Source organism: Netta rufina, assembly GCF_964035555.1.
Source record: "Netta rufina genome assembly, chromosome: 11".
NCBI lineage: Eukaryota > Metazoa > Chordata > Aves > Anseriformes > Anatidae > Netta > Netta rufina.
In genome coordinates, this window is record NC_140134.1 from 19,446,872 (window position 1) to 19,467,920 (window position 21,049).

The 21,049-nt window shown below is 46.2% G+C and overlaps 1 protein-coding gene across 1 annotated transcript in view; it reads left to right on the forward strand.

Moving 5' to 3' along the window:
- Nucleotides 1-2,918: 2,918 nt before the first annotated feature.
- The window catches only part of ALDH1A3 (aldehyde dehydrogenase 1 family member A3), a 35,325-nt gene continuing 17,194 nt past the window's right edge, over nt 2,919-21,049 (forward strand). The window contains exons 1-6 of the mRNA XM_084293228.1: nt 2,919-3,037; nt 6,517-6,621; nt 11,653-11,793; nt 14,372-14,501; nt 15,713-15,774; nt 18,489-18,617. Coding sequence (XP_084149354.1) covers nt 2,939-3,037; nt 6,517-6,621; nt 11,653-11,793; nt 14,372-14,501; nt 15,713-15,774; nt 18,489-18,617 — 666 coding nt within the window. The 5' untranslated portion in view covers nt 2,919-2,938. The remainder of the gene's footprint in view (nt 3,038-6,516; nt 6,622-11,652; nt 11,794-14,371; nt 14,502-15,712; nt 15,775-18,488; nt 18,618-21,049) is intronic.

Genomic DNA, 21,049 nt, shown 5'->3' on the forward strand with positions numbered 1-21,049 from the left:
AGGTTTGGAACTCGAAGAAATTAATTTCTGCGGAGACGTGGCATCTACAGCAGATAGGGAAACCACTCGATCACAGCATGAACACATCCTGGGACTGCTCTTGGCACAGACCGACAGACTGGAAGAGAACAGCATGCTCAGGTCCAACTGACGGTGGCAGATTTAGGAGCGTACATGCCTGACCCGAACCAGCAAAGGCAATCTTTGTGCTGGCTGGCAGACAAGAGCTGGTGTACTCACAGTCTAGAAACTTTCTGTGAGATACAGCTCTGCGGAAAAGCACAGCCAAGCAGGAATTCACAGTTATCGCAGTCAGTGCATCAGGTTAAGGATACATATTGCAGACATCTCTGCAAACACTGCTGCAACAGTAGAATGTAACAGGGTGACTCAATAGTAATGTGACCTTTCATTAACAGGCTCTTTTCCTCTTTGTGTCTGTTTCTGACACATTTATGAACTGTTACAAAGTTAGGTAAAACCCACTTCTTCAGTGCTTCCATCAGAATAGCGGTGTGGCCCTCGTGGAGCATGGGAACGAATACAAAACGCCTCTCACTCGTTCTGATCCACGCCCTGCTGTTGCTTTTAGGGCATCTCCCACTGAGCTTGAGTGTCTTCTCCACTGTGGGGATGATACGAGCCCTGGCAACAGAGGACACATCTCCTGAGGCCGTGGAGTTGATCTAGGATGGTGTCCCAGTGAGGGACCACCCAGTGTCTCCACAACTCTTCAAAGGTGGAGCGTGTTGTTACCCTTCCTGTGATGTTAGTAAGGGAAATGTTGTGTACTGCTACATATGCTGGTCAGAGTTTATTATTTCAGCTCATCCTTATGTCAGTGACTCACAATTCCTTCGCTTTGTACAGCCTTTTAAAGCAGTCATATATCCTCAAACGATCCACGCAGAATTTTTACCTTAGGTACCTCTCACATCTACATTAACTCAAAGAAGCAATAATGCCTTAAAATAATGTTTCCAGGCCTGCCCTGTAAAAAATCTTCCTCATGAGCGACTGAGACAAGGTCATTCCATATGAAACAAACCACTGGAATGACTCTCTAGACACTGCTTGTCCTGGAACTTCTTATTCATCTTTCTCCTCGTCCAGAGATTTTGTTCTCTAATTACAAAAGTACTTTCCATGTCTGCCGAGTGTTTCTGTGGGCAAAATACAGACAGAGGGAAATGGACAAATTCATTCTATCGGTGTTGTGCCACCACTGTAACAGTTTCCTCTCCTCTCTCTGATACTCAAATTATCAAATTATTGTTGTGATACATTACTGTAAAACTACAACTGGCAAATTGTCAGAGAAACTAAAAAGTTCTGTTGCCAGACCATGCAACTAGCCCTAAAATGGATCAGTGGCCACATCTTTTCCAGAGAGAATAGACAGAAATGCTTTCCATCTCTGACTTTGACTTGCTCGATCCCATCATTCACCTTGTAGTCTTGTTGGTGACACCCAAAGATCACTTGGATCCAAATTCCACTTTATTGGGACCAGGATTACATGGGGATTTAGTTAAGGGATTCTTCTAGCTTTGACGCTTCTGTAGCTTTGTGGAAAACAGCAATTGGAGAATTAAAAAATGGACAGCTTAGAAAGAAACGTTTCTGTTGTAATGCAACCCCTTATTTTCTAAGAATTATCTCTTGATTTCACCATTGAATACAAGGATATTTCCACAAATTTATTTATAACTGAAGCACATTTTCATCTGAAGAGAAAATGTGACCTTACTACTGCGAGGCAGGATGGGTCCTCCTTTAGTTAATGGTTCAACAGAAATTGTGTTAGTGATTTGTGTGGTAAAGGTATTAAGGAAGAAAGGTCCCCTGCCTTACTGACAGCTCTTATCATAGAATCACAGAATTATTAAGGTTGGAAAAGAGCTTCATGATCACCTGGTCCAACCACCCTCGTACCGCCAATGTCACCACCAAACCATGTCCCCAAGCACCACGTCCAACCTCTCCTTGGACATCCCCAGGGATGGTGACGCCACCACCTCCCTGGGCAACCCGTCCCAACGCCTGACGGCTCTTTCTGAGCAGAAACGTCTCCTCGTCGTCTGAGAGGTTTCCACCTGGAGCGGGGACCTCCGAGAACACCCCACGAGCTGCAGGAAGCGGGGTTTGCTTCCCCGGTGGTACTTTCCCTTCTGAATCAGCACCAGCCCTCACGCCACGGTGATATCACGGGCGATCTGCCGATGGAAGCGCTGAGTATTTTGGAGCCTTTTAACAGCAAAGTGCTGACTATTGCTGGGGATTACAGATCCTGCGAAACATTTTGTAAGATAACTGCTGGCACCTCGCCACGTGTTATATGGAAAATATGTCGCATTATCTTCCATGTGTGTGGGGGCGTTCAGGGTGCTCCTCGCCTCCTGGCCCCCAGCCGGCAGAGCCTTACACATATTTTATTCAGAACGGAGTTAGGCAATACGCAGAGAGCTTGCTCGGGCGCGGAGCCGAGCCCTGTCACTTCAGACAACTTCCATGTCCTCCGGGGCTTCCTGACAGAGCATCTTCCTCACCGACCCCACCGCCACGAGGGCTGTGGGCGCCCACCAGCCCCGAGACGGAGCAGGGAGCTCCCCACCACCCTCAGCTTCACCCTCAGGGCCCCTCCGGGCTGAATCCCCTCAGTTTGAGGGTCTCCCACCCCTCACACCGCGCTGCGAGCCCCCCTCGCTGCCGCCCCCCGACCCCTCTCCGGCCGGGGCGCCTCGGCGGGGCGGCGCCGCCCGTTACCTGAGGGCCGGCACGGAGGGGCGGGGCCTACGGGGGAGGAGGGCGGGGCTTAGGGGCGGGCGGCGGCCAATGGGAGCGGGCGGCGGCGCCCCGCGCCCGGCGCGCGCCGCTCTTAAGGCGGCTCCGCGGGCTGTCAGCGGCAGAAGGGCGGCGGGGGCTCGACGGGGCGGCCATGGCCGCGCTCAACGGCGCTGTGGAGAACGGGCAGCCCGACAGGAGGGCACCGCCGCTGCCGCGGCCCCTGCGGAGCCTGGAGGTGAAGTACACCAAGGTGAGCTCGGGAGGGGGAGGTTGGGAGGCGGTGGGGGGTTGTTGGGGTGTTGCGTGGGGCTTGGTGGAGTTGGGGTGTCGGCGAGGTGCTGTCGGTGAGGTGCTTTTTTTTCTTTTAAAAAAATTGTTATCCCTTCAGAGGGAGTTTTATTTATTTGTGTGGTCTCCTGTGCTGTGCTAGGTAGTGGGTTAATGGGGATGGGCGGGTGGTTGAGTGGCTAGGGCAAGTGGATGGCTGCTCCCAGGTGAGCTGCAGTTGCCATGATCCATAAAGCCTGAAAAAATCCAACTGATTTTTTTTTAACAATATATGAAGAGCTGCTCTGGGTGCCCATGAGCATCCCTGCCTCTCGCTGTGTGGCTGGCACTGAGCGGTGACAGGCCCCGTGCCCGGCTGTGGCATCTCACTGTGACGGCCATTTTCCCCTGCGCAGTGTTTGCAGAACCAGCCCGTAACGCCTTTACTTATACTGCTGCCTTTACTTAAATTTACTTATTTTGCTGCTCAGAAAACCCGATTTGGCTGGGGTGAGGTCGGGCAGGGCTGAGATGAGGTGATGTGTCAGGGGGCTGCTTGCACGGGGCTGCTTGCACGGGGCTCCTGCAAGGCTGCCCTGAGGTGGGATTGGCCCCGTGTGAGGCACAGGAGGGTTGGTGCCTGAAGGAGGCTTCTGAGAGGACTCTAACGTGGAATTGGGGCCACCCGGCAGCTCTGTAGGGTGAGTTTTGTCCACACACATCTTGCTGCCTGCCCGCTGTCCCACCAGAGCTCCTCCATGGCCTCCAAGCGGGATAAAAGCACCGGGATGGCGAACCCACGCCAACCCGTGCCTCTGAGCCTCCTGCTGCTGTTATCCGCCACCCCTCACGCTTAACCGAGGGCTCCTCAGTTTGGTCACTCCGTCCTTCAGAGGTGGTGTTGGTTTTGCAGCGAGGCTCAGCTCCACACCACAGATCCGTGCTGCCTCACTCCGCTGTCGCTCTGCCACAGCCCGGCCATGGTCTGGCGCGGTGGAGCAAACATCCCGGCTTGTGACACTGCTGGCAGCCCTGCCTGCCTTCGTGTGAACCATCAGAGACTAAAAGGGCTGAAGGAGTGTATTAATTAGTTACATTTCTGTGCTAAATAATTGAAAAAAAAAATAAAGCAAAACGATGTTTATTGTCTTGCAGCGGGAGGGAGTAAACAGCGATAGCTTATCCAGCAAGGTGTTGATTTGAATTAGCCATTCAAAATACTGGAACAGATTAATCTAGTCCAAGTGATTACCACTAATTGTTATTTTTAACATCCCGAATTTACCTACTTTTTTTTTTTTTTTAAGATAACCTTGTCACTTAGCGGCAAATTGGATCTGCGGCCGCTGATTGTTGAGTGGCGTAATGCTGCACAAACAGCTCTTTCCCGTGTCAGAAATGGACACGGCCATTAGGGTTCTTCTTAAACATACAAATGTTCTGTTTTGTGTTATTTTTATTGTAGTGAAGGCTTTTAAATACTCCTTTGGGATCCAATCCTGCAGCCGTGTGCGCTTTAAAACACGTGTTTTCTTAATTCTCCAAAGTTTTTGCAGGAGGCTCTGTGCACCGAAGGCATCAAGGTAGTCACTTAATAGTGGAAACCAACATTAATTAAAAGTGTGAATTTGACATCTGATCTGATGCTCCCGGTGCATATGAGAAAGTAACGAGCAGCAGTCAGTTTTCATAAAACTGCGAGGGGTTTTCGACAAGCTCCTTTGAGTCTCACCAGATGTTTACAGCTGACGGCACGCTTCCTTGCTTAGCAAAGATTTTATTTTCGGTTCCACCAGTTACTGGGCTGGGGGAGAGGGAAGGAAGATTACCAGCAAAGATCCCACTCGCAGAGCAGCTTAGTGCTTGTCCTGGGTGTGTGATGGAAGTGATTTGTCCATAATCTCATGTCCCGGGGTTGGGGTGGGAAGCGTGAACAGCCGATACGCTCTTCTGTTTGATTTTAGCTCCTGGCACCAAAACCTCAGGCTTGTGGCATGATTCCCAGAACAGTGCCAGCATATATGTTGTGTTTTAAAGGGTCTGATCCCAATGCACTTGTGTCCTATAGCTTATAGGAATGTTGCTTTCTGATCTTAACTCCTCCACATAGAATTAATGTTTAATGCAGAGGAATAACAGCATCTTCCCCTGTCCTTAGTTTGAGTATGTATCAGACTGTAACTTTACAGCTCTTGCCATCTCTTATTTAAAATGTGACTTTGCTAGTGAAACAGTGAAAACTGAAGTGCAAAACATTTAATTTTAAAAAATAAAATGCAGCACTTGAATACTAGAGGTAGTTTGGGAGCACTAGTTCAAGGTTAATTAGTATTTCTGACATTGACTTCACTTGGCAGCCTCTTTTTGGTGGAATTTTCTTCTCTGAGGCCTGTATGAAACAGGTGGGCCCAGAAGCGCAGCATCTGTGCCAGTTATGTCTTGGATGCTTTCTGCAGAAATAGTTTGGGAGAAACTCCTTTCAGGGGAGGAAAAAAAAAGCTGCCCAAATGGGGAAAAAAAATGACCCAAAGCAGTGGGAATTCTGAATGTAAGGGACGCAACATTAATCTCCTGGTCGTGTGTAGGGACTCATAAACAAGATTGCAAACGTGGAAGGCTTCCAAGTAAAAGTACTAGCTTATAGCCACTAACAGGCTACTAATAAAGATTACTTCATCTAATCTTACTTGAAAAGTATCTTTATTTATAAAACATAACACTGCCAAGTTAGATCAGCGTGGATGAGATGCATGCGGAATCAATTAATTGTATATAGGTATCCACGCTCTGTTTACAGCGTGTAACAACACTCCAGTATTTAATGCATTTTGGGTTACGCAACACTGGGACTGTTTGTTCTTGCTCTGGAAATGCAATATTTTGAAACACTTAAATCTTGTCACAGACGACTCCAAGTGACGTGGGAGGCTCGGTGCATCCTGTGACGAGGCGTAGCGGGGTAGAACCGAGCCTGTTCCTACTCCGTGCCCTCTGTGAGGGCAGAGTCCTGGAAGTAGCCCAGGGCAGGACACTAATAACCAAGTAACATCGAATGCTGGTGTTTTGTTTGTAGCATGCGACGAGGGGTTCCTTTTGCCTGAACCATATGGGTTTCTCTTGGTGTCTACTTGCTGTTCCCATGGAAATGGATTTCAAACTGTCTGTTTCTCATTGCCAAATTATGGCATTGCACTGTGTGGGCCCCATCCTCTGTCCTCCTTTTGCTCAAAGCTAACTGGGTGCATGAAGGCTTTCTCGTCTGTTCCCTGGCTCAGGTTCTAGTTTGGATAAATGCTGTCTGTGTCACAAACAGTCTCACTGGGAGAGACTGAACATGCCATCAATGGAAACCGAAGAGCCTCAGGACCTTTGAGGAACACTTGTGGGATTTCTTTTTTTCCTATTGTCTGCCTCAGTGTTTTCATTTTCCCACCTGTCCCACTCCCCTTGCTCTCTCTTCAGATATTTATTAACAATGAATGGCACGAGTCTACAAGCGGAAAGAAGTTCCCCACCTATAACCCTTCAACGTTGGAGAAAATCTGTGACATTGAGGAAGGAGACAAGGTAGGTGTTACTGGAAAAGCAGTGCAAAAGACAGAGTTTCCAGGGGACTTGCTGTCTTAGAAAAATACCTAGAGGAAAAGCTGGCTCTTAACACTGATGTGTGGCCAGCCAGGCTGCGAGCTGGAGGCCTGGGATGCTGGATGTGCTGCCTGAGGATTACATGGGCTGGGTGGGATCAGTCCTCTGCAGCTCAGCTGAGTCACTTTCCCTGATAGGAACTGTCTGCTGACATGGTCAGAGGAATGAGACTCAGCATCATTCTGGCTTTATAGAGCTGGGAAGAAGCAGCCATGCTGAAGAAATAGCAATGACAGTGTATGTACATCCCTGACAGAGCTTCAGCATCATCTTGGGAGTGGTTTATAATGCAAGCTGCATGGCAGCCTGTTGGAGACCCTGAACTGGAGCTCACCTTTTTTAAAAAAAGAAACAACAGATAAGCTGTTTGGGAGAACTTGATGTCAGGCATGCATCAGCACAGGGAAATCTCCCACAGAAAGTGAGCAGTGCTTGCTTTTCCAACTGGTATTGTGAGTTCTGCCCTCTTGTACAAACATGGCATCTGCCATTTGAAACCAAACCAGTGTTTCTGAAGTTCTTCAGAAGTCCCTGGTTTCGGGGCACTGCACAGTTGCCTGGGGCATAACTGCTTGGATTTGGTAACAGTCTGAGGTAAGGAACAGTCAAATATGACACTGTCCAGGACAGCTCATCACACACGTGCCATGCCCTGCTCAGCGGGGGAGAGCTGGCCCAAGAGCTTGCTCCTGACAGTCTGTCACGGGAGGGTGATTCACAGCTTCCCTGCTCTACCATGCCTGTGGCTCATCCCTGCTGTGGGCAGTAAGTGGCAGGCAGCGTGCGCTGCCTGTGCTGTGTGGCTTTTGGGTCAACAGAGCCTGGCCTTCCTGGAGATGGGAGCAAACTTAATTGGGAATGCAAGTCTGCAGCCTCCCTGCAGGTGGTGCACGAGGTAGCTCTCTGGATGGCACTAAGGCAGCCTCGGAGCCCTGTTGCCACAGTGGATCTGTGCATCCATGGGGCGACTATACATGGAGGTGGAACTTAACAGGAGAAAACAACACATAATAGTTGTGTTCTACCCAGTTAAATGTTAACTGCAGTGGCATATAAACAGTGGAGCTGAAGCTAACTCTGATGCAGCTGCATTTTTACTAGCTAGAAATCATGACACTGCTATTGTTCCCTGAACTGAGTGCCTCCTCAAGCAGTTACAGAGCATTACATGAGTGTTTCAAACCTGTTCTTAGAGACTTGGTGAAAGAAAACTCTTATGCAGAAATAAGAGGTCAGTGAATTCAAGGATAGCTTTTTATGTTTGTAGGGGAGCTGCTGAAAAACCTTGCCTTGAGACTGGTCAGTGGGGCCCTCTGCCCATGGTGCATAGAATAATTGTGGGCTAAATGCAGTTTGGGTGCTGAAAGCCTCTTTGCCTTACACAAACTGACTAATTTTCCTCCAAGTAGGCTTGTGTGAGGGACTGGGGGAGGTTAGACCTGGATGGAGGTGAGGTGGAAGGCAGAGCTGGGGTGAGGAGTGCCCAGACTGGCTGTTGGGCTCCTGGCGACACGTGGCCATGTCCCACCACCCTCTGGGCAGAGTCCCTGAGACTTCATTTGCCCTGGTTGATCATCCCCATCCTAAATCTGTGACTGTAGTCCATTGGGGATAAAGTTCCCTGTTAGTACAGGGAATAGTGGGTCATGGTTGGTGCCTCTCAGTGGCTCGTCCCTGTGAGCTGCTGTGCTGGGCAGTCCCATGGCAAGCCCTGGTTCTGCCTCTGGCCCCAGCTGTGCCAGGTTTGGCCCTGCCCTCAGTGCAGGCAGGGAGCAGGGCTCCACTTCCCCAACCCTGCACAGAAACCTGCCCCTCCCTGGCCGTGCAGGGTTTGTTTTGCTTCGGCTGCATGTGAGGGGTGGGAATTTGGCAGCCAACATTTCAATGATGACAATCGAGTCTGGTGCTGAAACTTGGCCAACGGTTTATACGACTAGGAGCAAAGGTTTTGTTTGTTCTTCAGTTACAAAACTTAAGACAGAATTGCTCTTGGTGGGATGGTTGGGGGATGAAGGGAAGTCTCGGGTGGAAAATAAGCACTAAAAATAAAATGGCAAAAGCTTCTGCTGGGTGCTGGGAGGCTTTCTGCCTCCCAAACAAGGGCTCAGTGTCCTGATGGCTTCCAGGTACAGTCACAAAGGTAAGAGCCTGCAGGAATATTGTTCCCTACAGCAGGCTCACAGCACCCAACACGACGCTTTTGGACACCGAGGGCTGTGAAGTTGCAGTCTGCATTACTTCTGAATCCAAGTTTCAGCCAGCTGCAGAGCATTGGCTGTTTGCAGAGGGCTTACAGGGGAGCAGCTCAGCTCTGGGCATCTCCTAATTGAGGAACTGTGGCATGGTCGTGCCCTGTGTCAGAAAAGTGCTTTTCCAAGGATGTGCACAGTGGGATTTTTCCAGAAGTTAGTAATTCAGTGCAGGTAAGACAGTCTCCATGGGGTGTGCTCTACCCCTGGCAGGTCTCCATACTGAAGCACGTTGTCTACACTGAGCCTGAAGCAGAGCAAGGCTTTTCCTGCAGGTGTTTTCCCTATTTTCCCTTCTTTCTGAGCCACTGGGGTGATGGTTTCCCTTGTGCTGAGGCAGGAAAGAAGAAGGGAGAGGGTAGAAGTGGAGCAGTGATGAGCAGGACTTGAGCTAGAGGAGGAAGGTGGAGGATGTTAGCTTAGAACAAAGAAATCCTGAGTTTGTTCAGGGGAAAATGGCATGCGGTTTTGTAACTGGGGCTTGTATCATAGTGCAAACACCCAGGGTGGGTATGAAGGCTCACAGGCGTTTCTCAACACCAATTGCTTGACTTTGCAATCTGAATATCCTCTTAGTGGAGCTTTTTATGTAATAATAAACCTGTGTGGGTCAGAACTGAGCACCAGGATGCACAGACCTCCTCCTCGTGGCTTCACACACCGCGGTGCCCTTGGCATCTTGACAGCTGTAGGTCTCTGTCACACCTTGTGCTTACTGATTGCAACATGCCCGTGGTGAGCACACCGTTCAGACTCCCCTAATGCCAAGTCATAACAGGATGGATTAAGAACAGCACTGCAGCCTTCCTGGAGAATTTCCTTGTTTTTGCTGGTCTCGGGCCTATAGAGACACTGCAGGCTCACAGGATTTCGCACAGGATCTCGCTTGGTGGTGCTGCCCCTGAGGGTGTTTTGGGAGAACTCTTTTTGCTTGTGTGACAGCAACAGCCTGCAACCTGTCATGCATGCCCAAGAAAAGGGACAAGAATGAATACAGCTTTGACTAATATTCACCTCAGAGCTTCTGGACAGTAACACTAGGACACTTCTATCTGTAAAATGCACCTTTTGCCATGCATCTGAAATTACAGCTGTGTCCAGTAGTAATCTCTACAGGAAAAGAACAAAAGCAACAGCCTTTGTTCATTTTTTTCAGTACAACATTACAAAAACCAAACCAGTGCTTTAGGGGAAAGAGGCATGGGGCAGCATCTCCATAGCCCCTGTGTGCAGGGGCTGCTTGCTTGGCCAGAGCCACTCTTAACCCTGTAACAACACAAATTTCTTGTAATGGTTTCCCCATCAGTGCCCTTCTGAAAGGGTGGAGTTCTCCTGGCAATGCATGTCAGGCTGCTTTAAAGCTGTGCAATCACGTAAAGAGAGACAAGTTCAGTGTAAGGTGATGTTTCAGAGGGTGCTTGCTTGCCGTTTTCTCTCTGAACCTGTCTTGGAAGAGGTTTCTCTCCATAACACTTCTCCTGGTTGAACACAACAGCCTTATGAGGGCAGGATGGCCAACGCTTGTTGGATCAGAGCAAAACATTACCCTGTAACTGGATCCAGTCTCTCTAGATAAGACTTGAGATAACACTTAGCCCTTCACCAGCTGCTCTCCTTGGAAGAACAACGAAGGCCTGAAGCCCTCCCTCCTTTCCCACCTCCCTTTAGCCACATTGTGGTGGGGTGTAAGGACTTCTCCACCAGCTGAAGGGAGGCTTGGGCGTGCCAGACATTACGTAGAGCAGGAATCTGACCAAAGACAGGGTGAAGTATGCTTTTATGTATGCTCGGGGTACAGTCTTGGCCCCGTGGATGTTCATGGCAACGTTCCCGTTGACTTCATTGAGTCGGGAGGTTGCCCTTGGCTCCACTCTCTTTAATCAACGTATGCTAGTGGAGGGGAGAAGGGAGGAGTCTGGGGCACACTGTAGCCAGAGCAAATGCACGAAGCTTCTCTGGGGGCGGTGGTGATGTGGGAAGAGAGGGAATTTGCTGCCCTCCTGAGTAGCAACTTATGTAAACAGTTCGATTTGGGCCAGCATGAGTAAAGCATTTGAGCGAGTGACACGAAGTCTGTGTAGGTGAAAAGGCTTTGTCGAAGCACGGAACAACACAAACCCCTTCCCATCTGGTGGAAATGTTCTTGAAGTGCAACCTAGGATCGAAGGGAGCTTTTTTGGTGCATTAACTGTTGCTGGCCTGTGCTCAAGTGGGACTGAATAATGGGAGCTGAGCTCTGGTTGCTCCCCTGGATAAAACTGTGGTCTCTCGGGGTGGGACTTTCCTTCCTGCATTTGTTTAGAGTAGGCTGATTTCTGGAGGCCAGCAGCCTGTCATGCTTAGGGAAGCCCCAATGGGAACAGAATTGGGATCTCATTTTTCTGTTCTCTCCTGATGTCATTTACATCCTGTGTCAGCGGGAACACGATTCTGGATTATTTTATAAACAAGCCAGTTGCATAAAATTACCCCTGAAAAACCCTTTTGATCCTTTGACCTCAATGTTGTTTATCAACCTAGAGCAAACCTAGAATGGCTTGCAGGCTTGGGTCCAAATCCAGGAGTGAAATGAAGATGGTCTTGTCAGATCACTTGGGTTTTGCCACCACCCTGTCCTGTAGGAAGAGGCCTGATAGGGTTTCTGTACTGTTGTTCAGTTCCTTACTTGTAATGTCACATTTTCTTGTGTGTGTGGCTGCTGCAGCCTGATGTGGATAACGCAGTGGAAGCAGCGAAGGCAGCGTTCCAGAGGGGGTCTCAGTGGAGACAGATGGATGCCTTGAGCAGAGGACGGCTCCTACACAAGCTGGCTGATCTTCTGGAGCGAGACAGAGTCATCCTGGCAGTAAGTACTGTGACTGAGCAATAACAAACCAGCAGTGCCTGCAACTCAGCTCCATCCCTCCAGTTTTGCTGCATCCATATCTCATGTCACACTACTCCTAAGGACTTCCAAGAAAGAAGGAAGCCCACAGAGAGGTCCCACCTTCTAGTTTCTCATTTTCTTGTGCTCATTGCTGTCTTAGGCTGCCTGTTCCAGTCTCTGTCTGGTACACCTGGGAAGGCCAGGCAGCTTTTTCAATACCTGCAGTCACATCCATAAATCCTTCCTGGACTAATCTGTCCTTGTGTTACCCTGGGCTTTATTATTCCAGTCCTGTATTTTAGATTTCAGTGCCTCTGAAAGGGAACCATAGTTTCAGACCTGACCTAGCTCCTATTTCTCCTCTTCCACAGAGGAGTAGGGGATTTGGCCCTGTCCTTTGAGTCTAGGGTGAAGATCAGTGACACTGTCTCCCACTCAGAAACAACAGTGGCACGGACCCAAGCTTTCTCTCCTTGGTCTGATTAGAGCTCTGACTCTATATGGATTTTCTGGAACTGGATGCACTCCCTGATTTCTTTTTCATTTTCCCTATATGAATCCAGGCAGGAGTCATGGCTTATCCTCCTCTTTCTGCAGGAGGATTTTGGGGGTCTTAGAAGAAGGCTGTTAGCTCTCCGTACTTCAGTTCTCCAAAACCTTGGCTAGTTCCCGAAGTGATTGCAGATGTCAGTACTTACATTTTTAAAGCAATAAACATATTAATTCTTGGTTTAACAGTCATCAGTGTTCATGTGTCTACCAGGTTAGGAAATATTTACATATTAAAAAAACAAACAAACCTGCCTTGGTCCTTCTTTATTATAAAAATGCAAGGCCAGTTTGACTTCTTCTCAAATTTCTTTTCGAATTGCTTCCCCTAAAATGGGGGGCTGGGAAGAGAATCTTTCCCTTGTTGGATGTCATCCAAAGATTGAAATGTGTGTAAGTGGGAACTGGTGCTTTCCCCACTGAACGTCCTGGCTCAGGAAAATCTCTTTATAGCTGTGAAGCTGCGTTAACTTGGACTTCTGCGCTGAAGAACTATTGCTAATGGTTCCTCATCCTGTCCTCCAGGAATCCTTCTCGTGCAGAATAAGGAGAGTAGGACCTGAATTAAAATATGCTGTGGTTGGCAGAGGCCTTTAGGCTGTATGGGACGTGTATATTTTTCAAATAGTGCCCACAGATCTTTTTATCTCTCAGCTTTGAGCTGATGTCTGTCCATACGTCACCTGTTCAATGCAGTACTTTCATTGTGCTCATCTTGGGGACTATGGCACTCGTCATATTCAGTGCTCTTCTATGCAAAACTTCCTGAGCTGTTGTCCCAAGTCTGTACTTGCATGAGCTGAGCCTCTTTCCCCCAGCACATTGTCTCTGAACCACATGGCAGTCTCCAGTTTCAGCAGGACAGAAGCAAAAGCTCCAGGTCTGAAGGCAGTTCTGGCCAGCAAATAAAAGGAAATGCGTGTCTGTATATGTGTGCATGAATACACCCTGTTCATTTTCTGCTCGTTTTTTGATGCGACTTCAAAGAAGCCTCCTTTTTCCATAAACCAGGACACTTATTTCAAGCTTTCTGCTGTCCTTCTGATCTGGGAGGGCTTGTTTGGCATTGTTATTCTCACTGCAGAAAACCAGCCCTAGCTGCCTTGGCTGCATGCTAAGCAATGACTTATAAAAATCAGTCCTTTTAGCAGACGTTCGCAGTGGATAACAATCCTAGCCATTCCAAGGGGAACGTCTGTTTGAGTGCTGTTTGGGCCCTAATGCCTGTGGAAGATGACAGGGGATGACTTCATTTATAAACAAAGATGTTTCAATCTACCAAGGGATAGTGCTTCCTTTATGGATGTGCTGGCCACTTCCACCAACGTGCCATTTAATGACCTGAGTAGGGAACAAAGCCTTCACTCAGCTAATGTCCAGAACAACGAGAAGGACGTGGGCTGAGACTGGGTTTCATTTAGAGCTGCTCAACGTCAGCGCAACTTCAGCGAAGTAACTTCTCCCTTGCACTTAAGCACAGTTCTGAGCCTGAAGGTTACTTTACTAGATCTCTACAAAATGTGTTTTCTATCATCCTGTGGATAAAAGAGGCTTTTCAAAGGTTGCTTTTAGGACCACGAGCAGGAAAAAAATAGATTTCCAAATAAAAGGAAAATGGGTCAGACTGATTTCAGTGACACCATCTGGAATCCAGAACATCTGTGTCAAGAGGGTCAGATACAGCGAAGCTGTGACACTTGCGTAACTGCTGAGTGGTGCCCAGACCACAGCCTGAATCCCACCCACAGCTGCCTTCTGGGGTCTTCCAGAAGATGCGCCTTTATTGCAATCCCTGAGCAAAGCAGCTTGTGCATCTATCAGGGTTATTGGGTCTAGTTGTCTCCGTTCTACCTTATATTAACCAGATTGTTCCTTAAATACAAGGCGAGGGAAGGAAACTCCATGTCTGTGGCACAGGACAAAAGAGAATTGAGAGTTTTTCTGAAAGCTTTTTTATAAAGAAAAAATATAGAAGCGTCTGATGGTACATTTAATTTATTTTTTTCAGACTCTGGAAACAATGGACACAGGAAAACCTTTTCTGCAGGCTTATTTCATCGACCTGGAAGGTTGTATAAAGACACTTCGATATTATGCTGGATGGGCTGATAAAATCCAGGGTAGAACTATCCCAGTGGGTAAGTTCCTTCAGACCCAGTGTCAGAGCTGGGGAGGGATCAGGCTTCATGGGGCAGATTGGGAGGGAGATGCATGAAAAGATTTGCTTCTGAAAACCTGCAAAGGAAGGTGTTGCCTTTCTATCTTAGGGTGCGTTTTAAGTAGGCATGTTTTGAGATTTTAAACTCCCAGAACAGTGAATGCCTGGAAGGGTCTTTGGAAAATAATGGATGGGCTCTTCAGTTGTTGTCTTTTTGTTTTGTTTTTTAACAGAGAAACCTTTCTGCATTTGACACTTAGACTATTTAGCGTATTTTCAAAATCAGCTTGTTTTGTTCCTGCATGCTGGTGTTCCTCAAGGGTGTATGAAGGAAAAGGATGGGCACTGCACACAAAAATTAGTCTCCAGAGGAAGAGCTGTGAAGGGCCAAACTAGTTCAGCCTGTGCAGTCAGCAAAGGGTCTAAAGTCAGTGATGGCAGTCATACAAACTGAGATCTGTCACCCTCGTCCAGAGAAATGTGAAGCTTTGCGTTCTGGATATTGGTCATTGGTTCTGATTGGAGATCGCTTTCAAGAACTATAATTCACATTCACATTTTCTGTCAGATCTTCCTAGTGAAACTAGACTTTATGCAAAAAAAAGAATGTGTAAGGAAGATGTCCTTCTCACTGTCCTTTCTACTTCCTTTTGGAAAGTGTAGTATTTTAAGATGAATGGTATTAGTTTACTCCTAGAGTTTCTTCTTTTTTTTTTTTTTAATTGTGATTTCTTACCAGAAATGCAATTCCTCTTAACAATGAATGTGATTTCTGTGCAAAATAGGTTTGAGAACTTTCCCACTCAGGGAGACGAGTGCTTTGCTTCTTTCATGAGATACAATTTGAATGATATTTGGGCTTGTTCTTCAGTGCAGTAAGGAGTTGTTCTCCTCTAAGCCTCAACACAGGGAATCTGCAGAAGGAATTGACCCACTGGTTTTAAAAGGCTCCACTGTGCATGCGAGCAGTGTCTGGCTTTTGAGCTAACATAAGACCAATTCTCAAACAGGTCTTCATCCATCTGGGGTATCCCAGAGGCTTGAGTGAAGATGAACAGATATAGGCTTGTTTGTCTAATGTGGTTTTGGTTCTGTCCCCAACCTTCCTGTGAGCACTCATCTTACACTGTTTCTCTAGAAGCAAGGATGTTGACTGTTGTTTTTTTTCCCCTTTGTTCTTCTGTTTTGCAGATGAGAACTTTGTCTGTTTCACCAGGCATGAACCAATGGGTGTTTGTGGAGCTATAACCCCGGTAAGAAACAGTGATGGTGCCCGGAATCTCTCTGGGAAATGGAAGCAGTGCATGCGCGCTTCCCATCTTCTGCTGCAGCCATTTGCTTCCTAGTTAAGTACAGCTGTTCTGCAGGGAACTCCCATTTCAGTTGCCTGATGTAGTTTCTTGTTTTACCCCCATGCCAATTGCTCTTGGCAGTGCAAAGTCCTCTGCAATGGAAGGGTGGGTCTCCTAATCAGATGCTCTGTTCCTCTCAAAGGCTGACAGCAGTCACCAGAGACCAGTCAGAGCTCTCTGACTTCCACTGCTAGGACAACCATCTTGTCATTACATGTGCTAGCTTCTCGCTGCCTAGAGCTGATGCATAGTTTTGAGTTTTAAATCATATCCATTATTAATAACCCCTGGCAGTTCTCTGAGCTTCCTGCGATTAAATCTCACTGGATACAGTTCTCTTTTTTCTTTGAGGTCTCATTCTCTGCTGAGGGGACAGTGTGGCTAGCTCTTGGAATGCCTCCAGTTTTAGTGTGTGTTGCTCGCTCTGTTTAAACAGCCAGCTAGAAAGGCTTTTACAGCTACATGGGAGACATAGTTTGTTCCTGTATGGTTGTAAAATGCTTTGAACATGGTATCCTACAGGCTGTGAGGCAAATGGTGGCGTGCCAAGATTCTTTGGATACTTAGATCAGTAGAGTCCATGGAAGATTTTGACCCTTGGGATAAGGTTATAGGAGAGGCTGAATGAGATACATGTGGGGTTGGGGATTTTCTGGACCCTGGGAATACCAGGTCTGGACCGGTTCCCAAAGACATCTGGATAAATTTTGCCTTTTTCTTCAGCTGGACTGAGCTTGTATCCCTGGTGATAAAGTGGTACGGTCTGCTTAGCCCTGTGAGGGTGAGGCAAACTGGGAGGTGGTTGGTACTAATTATCAGACATTTGGCTTTGTGACTTCTGCACAGCCTTCCTGGGTGAACAAGCAATGTGACTGCTCGTAAGTAGCTAGAATTTGTGACATAAGATCAAAACATCAGATTCCTCGCTGATGATCGTCAGTGTTGTGAGATTAACTATCATCAGTTAAAAGGTATCTCCCTGTCATCCTTCAGCTACCTTTGGCACTTGGCAGTGCTTTCAGAAACGATGACTTCAAAAGGCTGCATATAGGATGTTTGGGAGGGCCACTGTAAGGGGAAATCGTGGGACTCTTACTGTTTCAGGTCGACCTTATATCAGCAATAAATATAACAGAAAGACCAAATTTGTCTCAAGTTCAACAGTGTTTGCAAAAAGGACGATTGGGGTCAACAGAACCACATCTGCTTCCAGTTTACTTAGAGAACTCCTCTCAATTATTTTCTTTCCAGTTTGATCTCTAACACGAACAGTCAGTGGATGTGTGTATTCCTCCTTGATATCAAGGGATTCTGCCACTATTCCGCATGTCTCCCTAGACCAGTTAACAGTCCTCATGTGGCTTGACTTTATTTAAACCAACTTTCTTAGCAAGGGAAGTTCTTAGAAAGTGCAGCGTATGCCTGAACTTTATCCCAAGGTGATGTCATCAGGCAGCCCTGATGACCTTTTCTAATTTACTTTCACCAGCCATTCTGCAACAGAAAGATCCTGGTAGAGTTATGTCATACTCTGAAAGTGTAGAAAAGTAGTGAAGGTGTAATTAAGACCTTCAAAAAGGCTTAGGAGAAAAAGTCAAATGGGAAAAATTGTGGGATTTGGCCTTTGGAGAAGATCACTGAAATGAAACAGGCCTGGGAAAGAGGGAGAGATGAGCTGAAGAATAGCACGTTAGACTGAATTCCACTTTGTCTCAGGGCTGCTGGGTCAGAACAGAACTCATCTCTTAAAAGCTACACTGCTAATTTATTTGCAAGTGTGAATTTGTGGATTCCTAACATATTTGGCATCTTTGTTGATAGCTGACGGCCTGTGGCTTGAGGCTTGACAAGAAGTCCCCTTACTGTTGGCCTGCTTCCATCATCCCTAAAGCAGCATTAATTATTTTTAATGAAGAAATCCTTTCTGCTGCCAAATGACCTTTCCTGAGATTCAGCGTGAGCTAGATTTTCCACTTCTTGCTTAGGTTCCAAGATCTACAAATACCCATGAACATGAAAGAGATTAGCACAGAGGAAACTGATGGGGACTGGTTCCTAACTCCAAAAAAGAAAACTAATTGGAAAGGAGCAATTTATTTACAATTTGAAGGGAGAATAAGAGCTGCCCTGGATTTCCATGACTGAACACCCACTGGTTTCCTGGTTATAAACTGGAAATTAATGATATTGTGTAACTCCTAACTATTCAGACAACACCTGACACAGAAAAAATGAGTTTCTTTCATTGAGCAGTTTCTCCCCATAAGGATGCTGTACAAAAACGATGCATCAGAATGCTGCCTCCAGCATGGTTTCTGTGAACAGTCAAAACCCTACACAGAGTGTGATCAGACTCCTGTAAGGAATGAGGGCACATAGTGCAAAGGTTTGGTCAACTTCAAGGATTAACTTGAGCGTTGCCAACAATATTTGGGATCTCAGGGGGAGTCAAAGAGGATGCACTCTGTAGTCCATGCAAACAGAGCATTGTAAGCACTTTTCTACGTTCCTATAGTCCCAGTTGCTGGTTTCTCTGTGAGCTGCCTGGAGGTGGGGAAAATGCTGCGTGGAAGTGAGTAGGTGCCTCATCCAACTGTCCTCTTGTGCTCTTGCAGTGGAACTTCCCATTGCTGATGCTTGTGTGGAAGATGGCACCAGCACTGTGCTGTGGAAACACTTTGGTTATTAAACCAGCTGAACAAACGCCTCTGACATCGCTGTACATCGGCTCGCTGATTAAGGAGGTAAGGCAATCTGAACAGCCCGTCTACGTACTGTTCTTCTAAGATCATAAGTAAGATTGTAATTTGAATTGGTGCTTTTATTCCTCTGTTCTGTCTTCCCTTTTCCCAAATGAGGGAAAGACTGCAGCTCAGTTTTATTAGGCAATGAGTGTGATAGATAAGTGTTGTGTTCATAGCGTTTTTAAGTGGGATAACTCAGTTAAGACAGAGTGAGTGCCATGTGAAACAATTCTTCATATTTATGTGGCTTATAGAACAATTTAGCTACATCTGGCCTTTAAAGCCAACTCCTATACTGACACAGAGGGAAGATTGTAGGCTGAGAGTTCAAAATGTTGTTTTAGGTCTTGTCAGTAGGGATCTGAGGTATCCTCAGGTATTCATCGTATGGAGGTGGTGGGAGGTGCACAGTACCTTTCAGGACTGGTTAGTAAAATGTCAGCCTCTTATATGTAATTATGTGACTAATTGTGAGCAAAAACTAAAGGTTTTGGAGGTATGCTTTTGCCTCTCAACTGGAAAAGTCTGTTTGTTAGGCTCAGTCTAATGAGGATGATTCTATCTGTTCTTGGCTTAGCCTGGGAGAAAGCAGAAGGGCGTGCTAATAAATTGACACCTAGGGCTTCTCTGCCTGGAAAGGCAATGCAAAAATACTACCACTTAAGTACCTGCTACAGCTAATTGACTTAATAAGATTACACAAGGTGAGTGACCATAGGGTGCATTTATCATGACCTGCCACACCAGTGATCTTTTCACTCTGGCATACAGCTCCCCAAATGCAGGTACAGCATTTCCCCAGAAGAACCATTCCATTCTGGTGCAATTAATTTTTTGAGCTGAAAATTCAAGCTGTCTGTTTCTTGCAGCTAGTTTACACTTCAAGGCAGAAATTTAATTAGAGCAGAATAATTTTATTTGAAGATGTCCCTTTCTCCACCCAAAATTAGCTAAATTCCTTGCAGGTTTTCAGAACAATAAGTTCAACTTTTTCATTTTTAATTCTTGATAGGATGCAGAAGATGTTAATAAAGAAGCAAAACTATGTTGCATTGAATGAAATAATTTTGGGCCAACCAAAATATTTTGGCTTTTATTTTTGCTGAAAAACGGAAAAAAATCTACCTCAGGGTGACCTGAAACATTTTTTTTTTTTTGCTTCTTTGTGGCTTTGCTGCTGACTCCAAACACCATTATTTGCACGGTTTGACATGCAACATTTTCCTGAAAACTCATTAGCCAAGATGCAAGCTCTATCAAATTCTTATTTATCATTGGTGCATCCATAGGAGAATCAGACTGCCCGTCTAATTTATTAAAAAAATATATATATATATTACGAAAGTAATTTTTCCAAGGTAGCACATAAGCATTTTTTTCCATTTTGTTTCCATATTAGAAAGGAGCAGCTGCATAAATTGAGATTCTTTTATTAAAAAGCCACGTGAAATGAATTGGACGTTTAATATCTTGCAATTCCATTGTTAGTAAATTCAGGGAAAACAGCCTGTCAGTAGTAGGGAAGGGCTAGCCTAGAAGAACATAATCCTTGAAACTCTTATTTCAGGAAGTAAAAAAACAGACCAATAAGTTCCACACTTTTTCTTGCACTAGAATTTCATCTAAAGTTTTGCCATTTGTCTCTTTTGGCAGAATGACTACTTGGCTAATCTAGGTTGTAAATGTGGTGGAAACTGGCATAAGTCTATTACCATCTGCTCTTGTATTCCTGTTTTATTAGCCCCCATCATCTAGTGAGATTTTACTGACTTCTTAATCCCTCTAGCCTCTGAAGAACCACAAATGTCAACCTTTGTTCAAAACAAACTTTCATGCAGTTACCCCTTGGCTCCAGCTGCACGGCAGTAGCTGAGGGCCAAGTTTGGCCAAAAGACTTGCTCTCTTTTGATTTTAAACTGGGACTCCTCCAAGAATTTGTATTGAATCTTGGCATTTCCTAAGCATGGCTGTTATTTTCACCCACATCTACTCCAGCTGGTAGCACGCAGCTATGTTACTGGAGAGCCTGGAAAACAGGAATGTATCTAGTATGGGCTCCTTCCCTGCAACTTGCAGTTTTTAAGTGCTGCATGCACCTTGAATTACTTTATCATGCACTAGGCACATTAAAGATGTGGGTTTTTTTTGCGTATCTGTGTTTTGTATGTTAATAGGGAAATGTATGTTGGTGCCCTGAACTTGATTTCAGTGGGATTAGTAAAATGAGGTGATGCTGTTGATTATTCAAGTGCTAAGGTATTTTGCTCACTTATCTTGTGTGAGGCTACAAAGGTGGATGGGTTTTGCACAGCCTTCCTATAAATGCTGTAGAAATGCTTGCAAGGGAAATGCTTTGTAGGAGTTACTGTGATTCTTTTTAAGGTTTCTCATCATCCTTAAGAATACAGTGATACAAATTCAAGCTTCCTGAA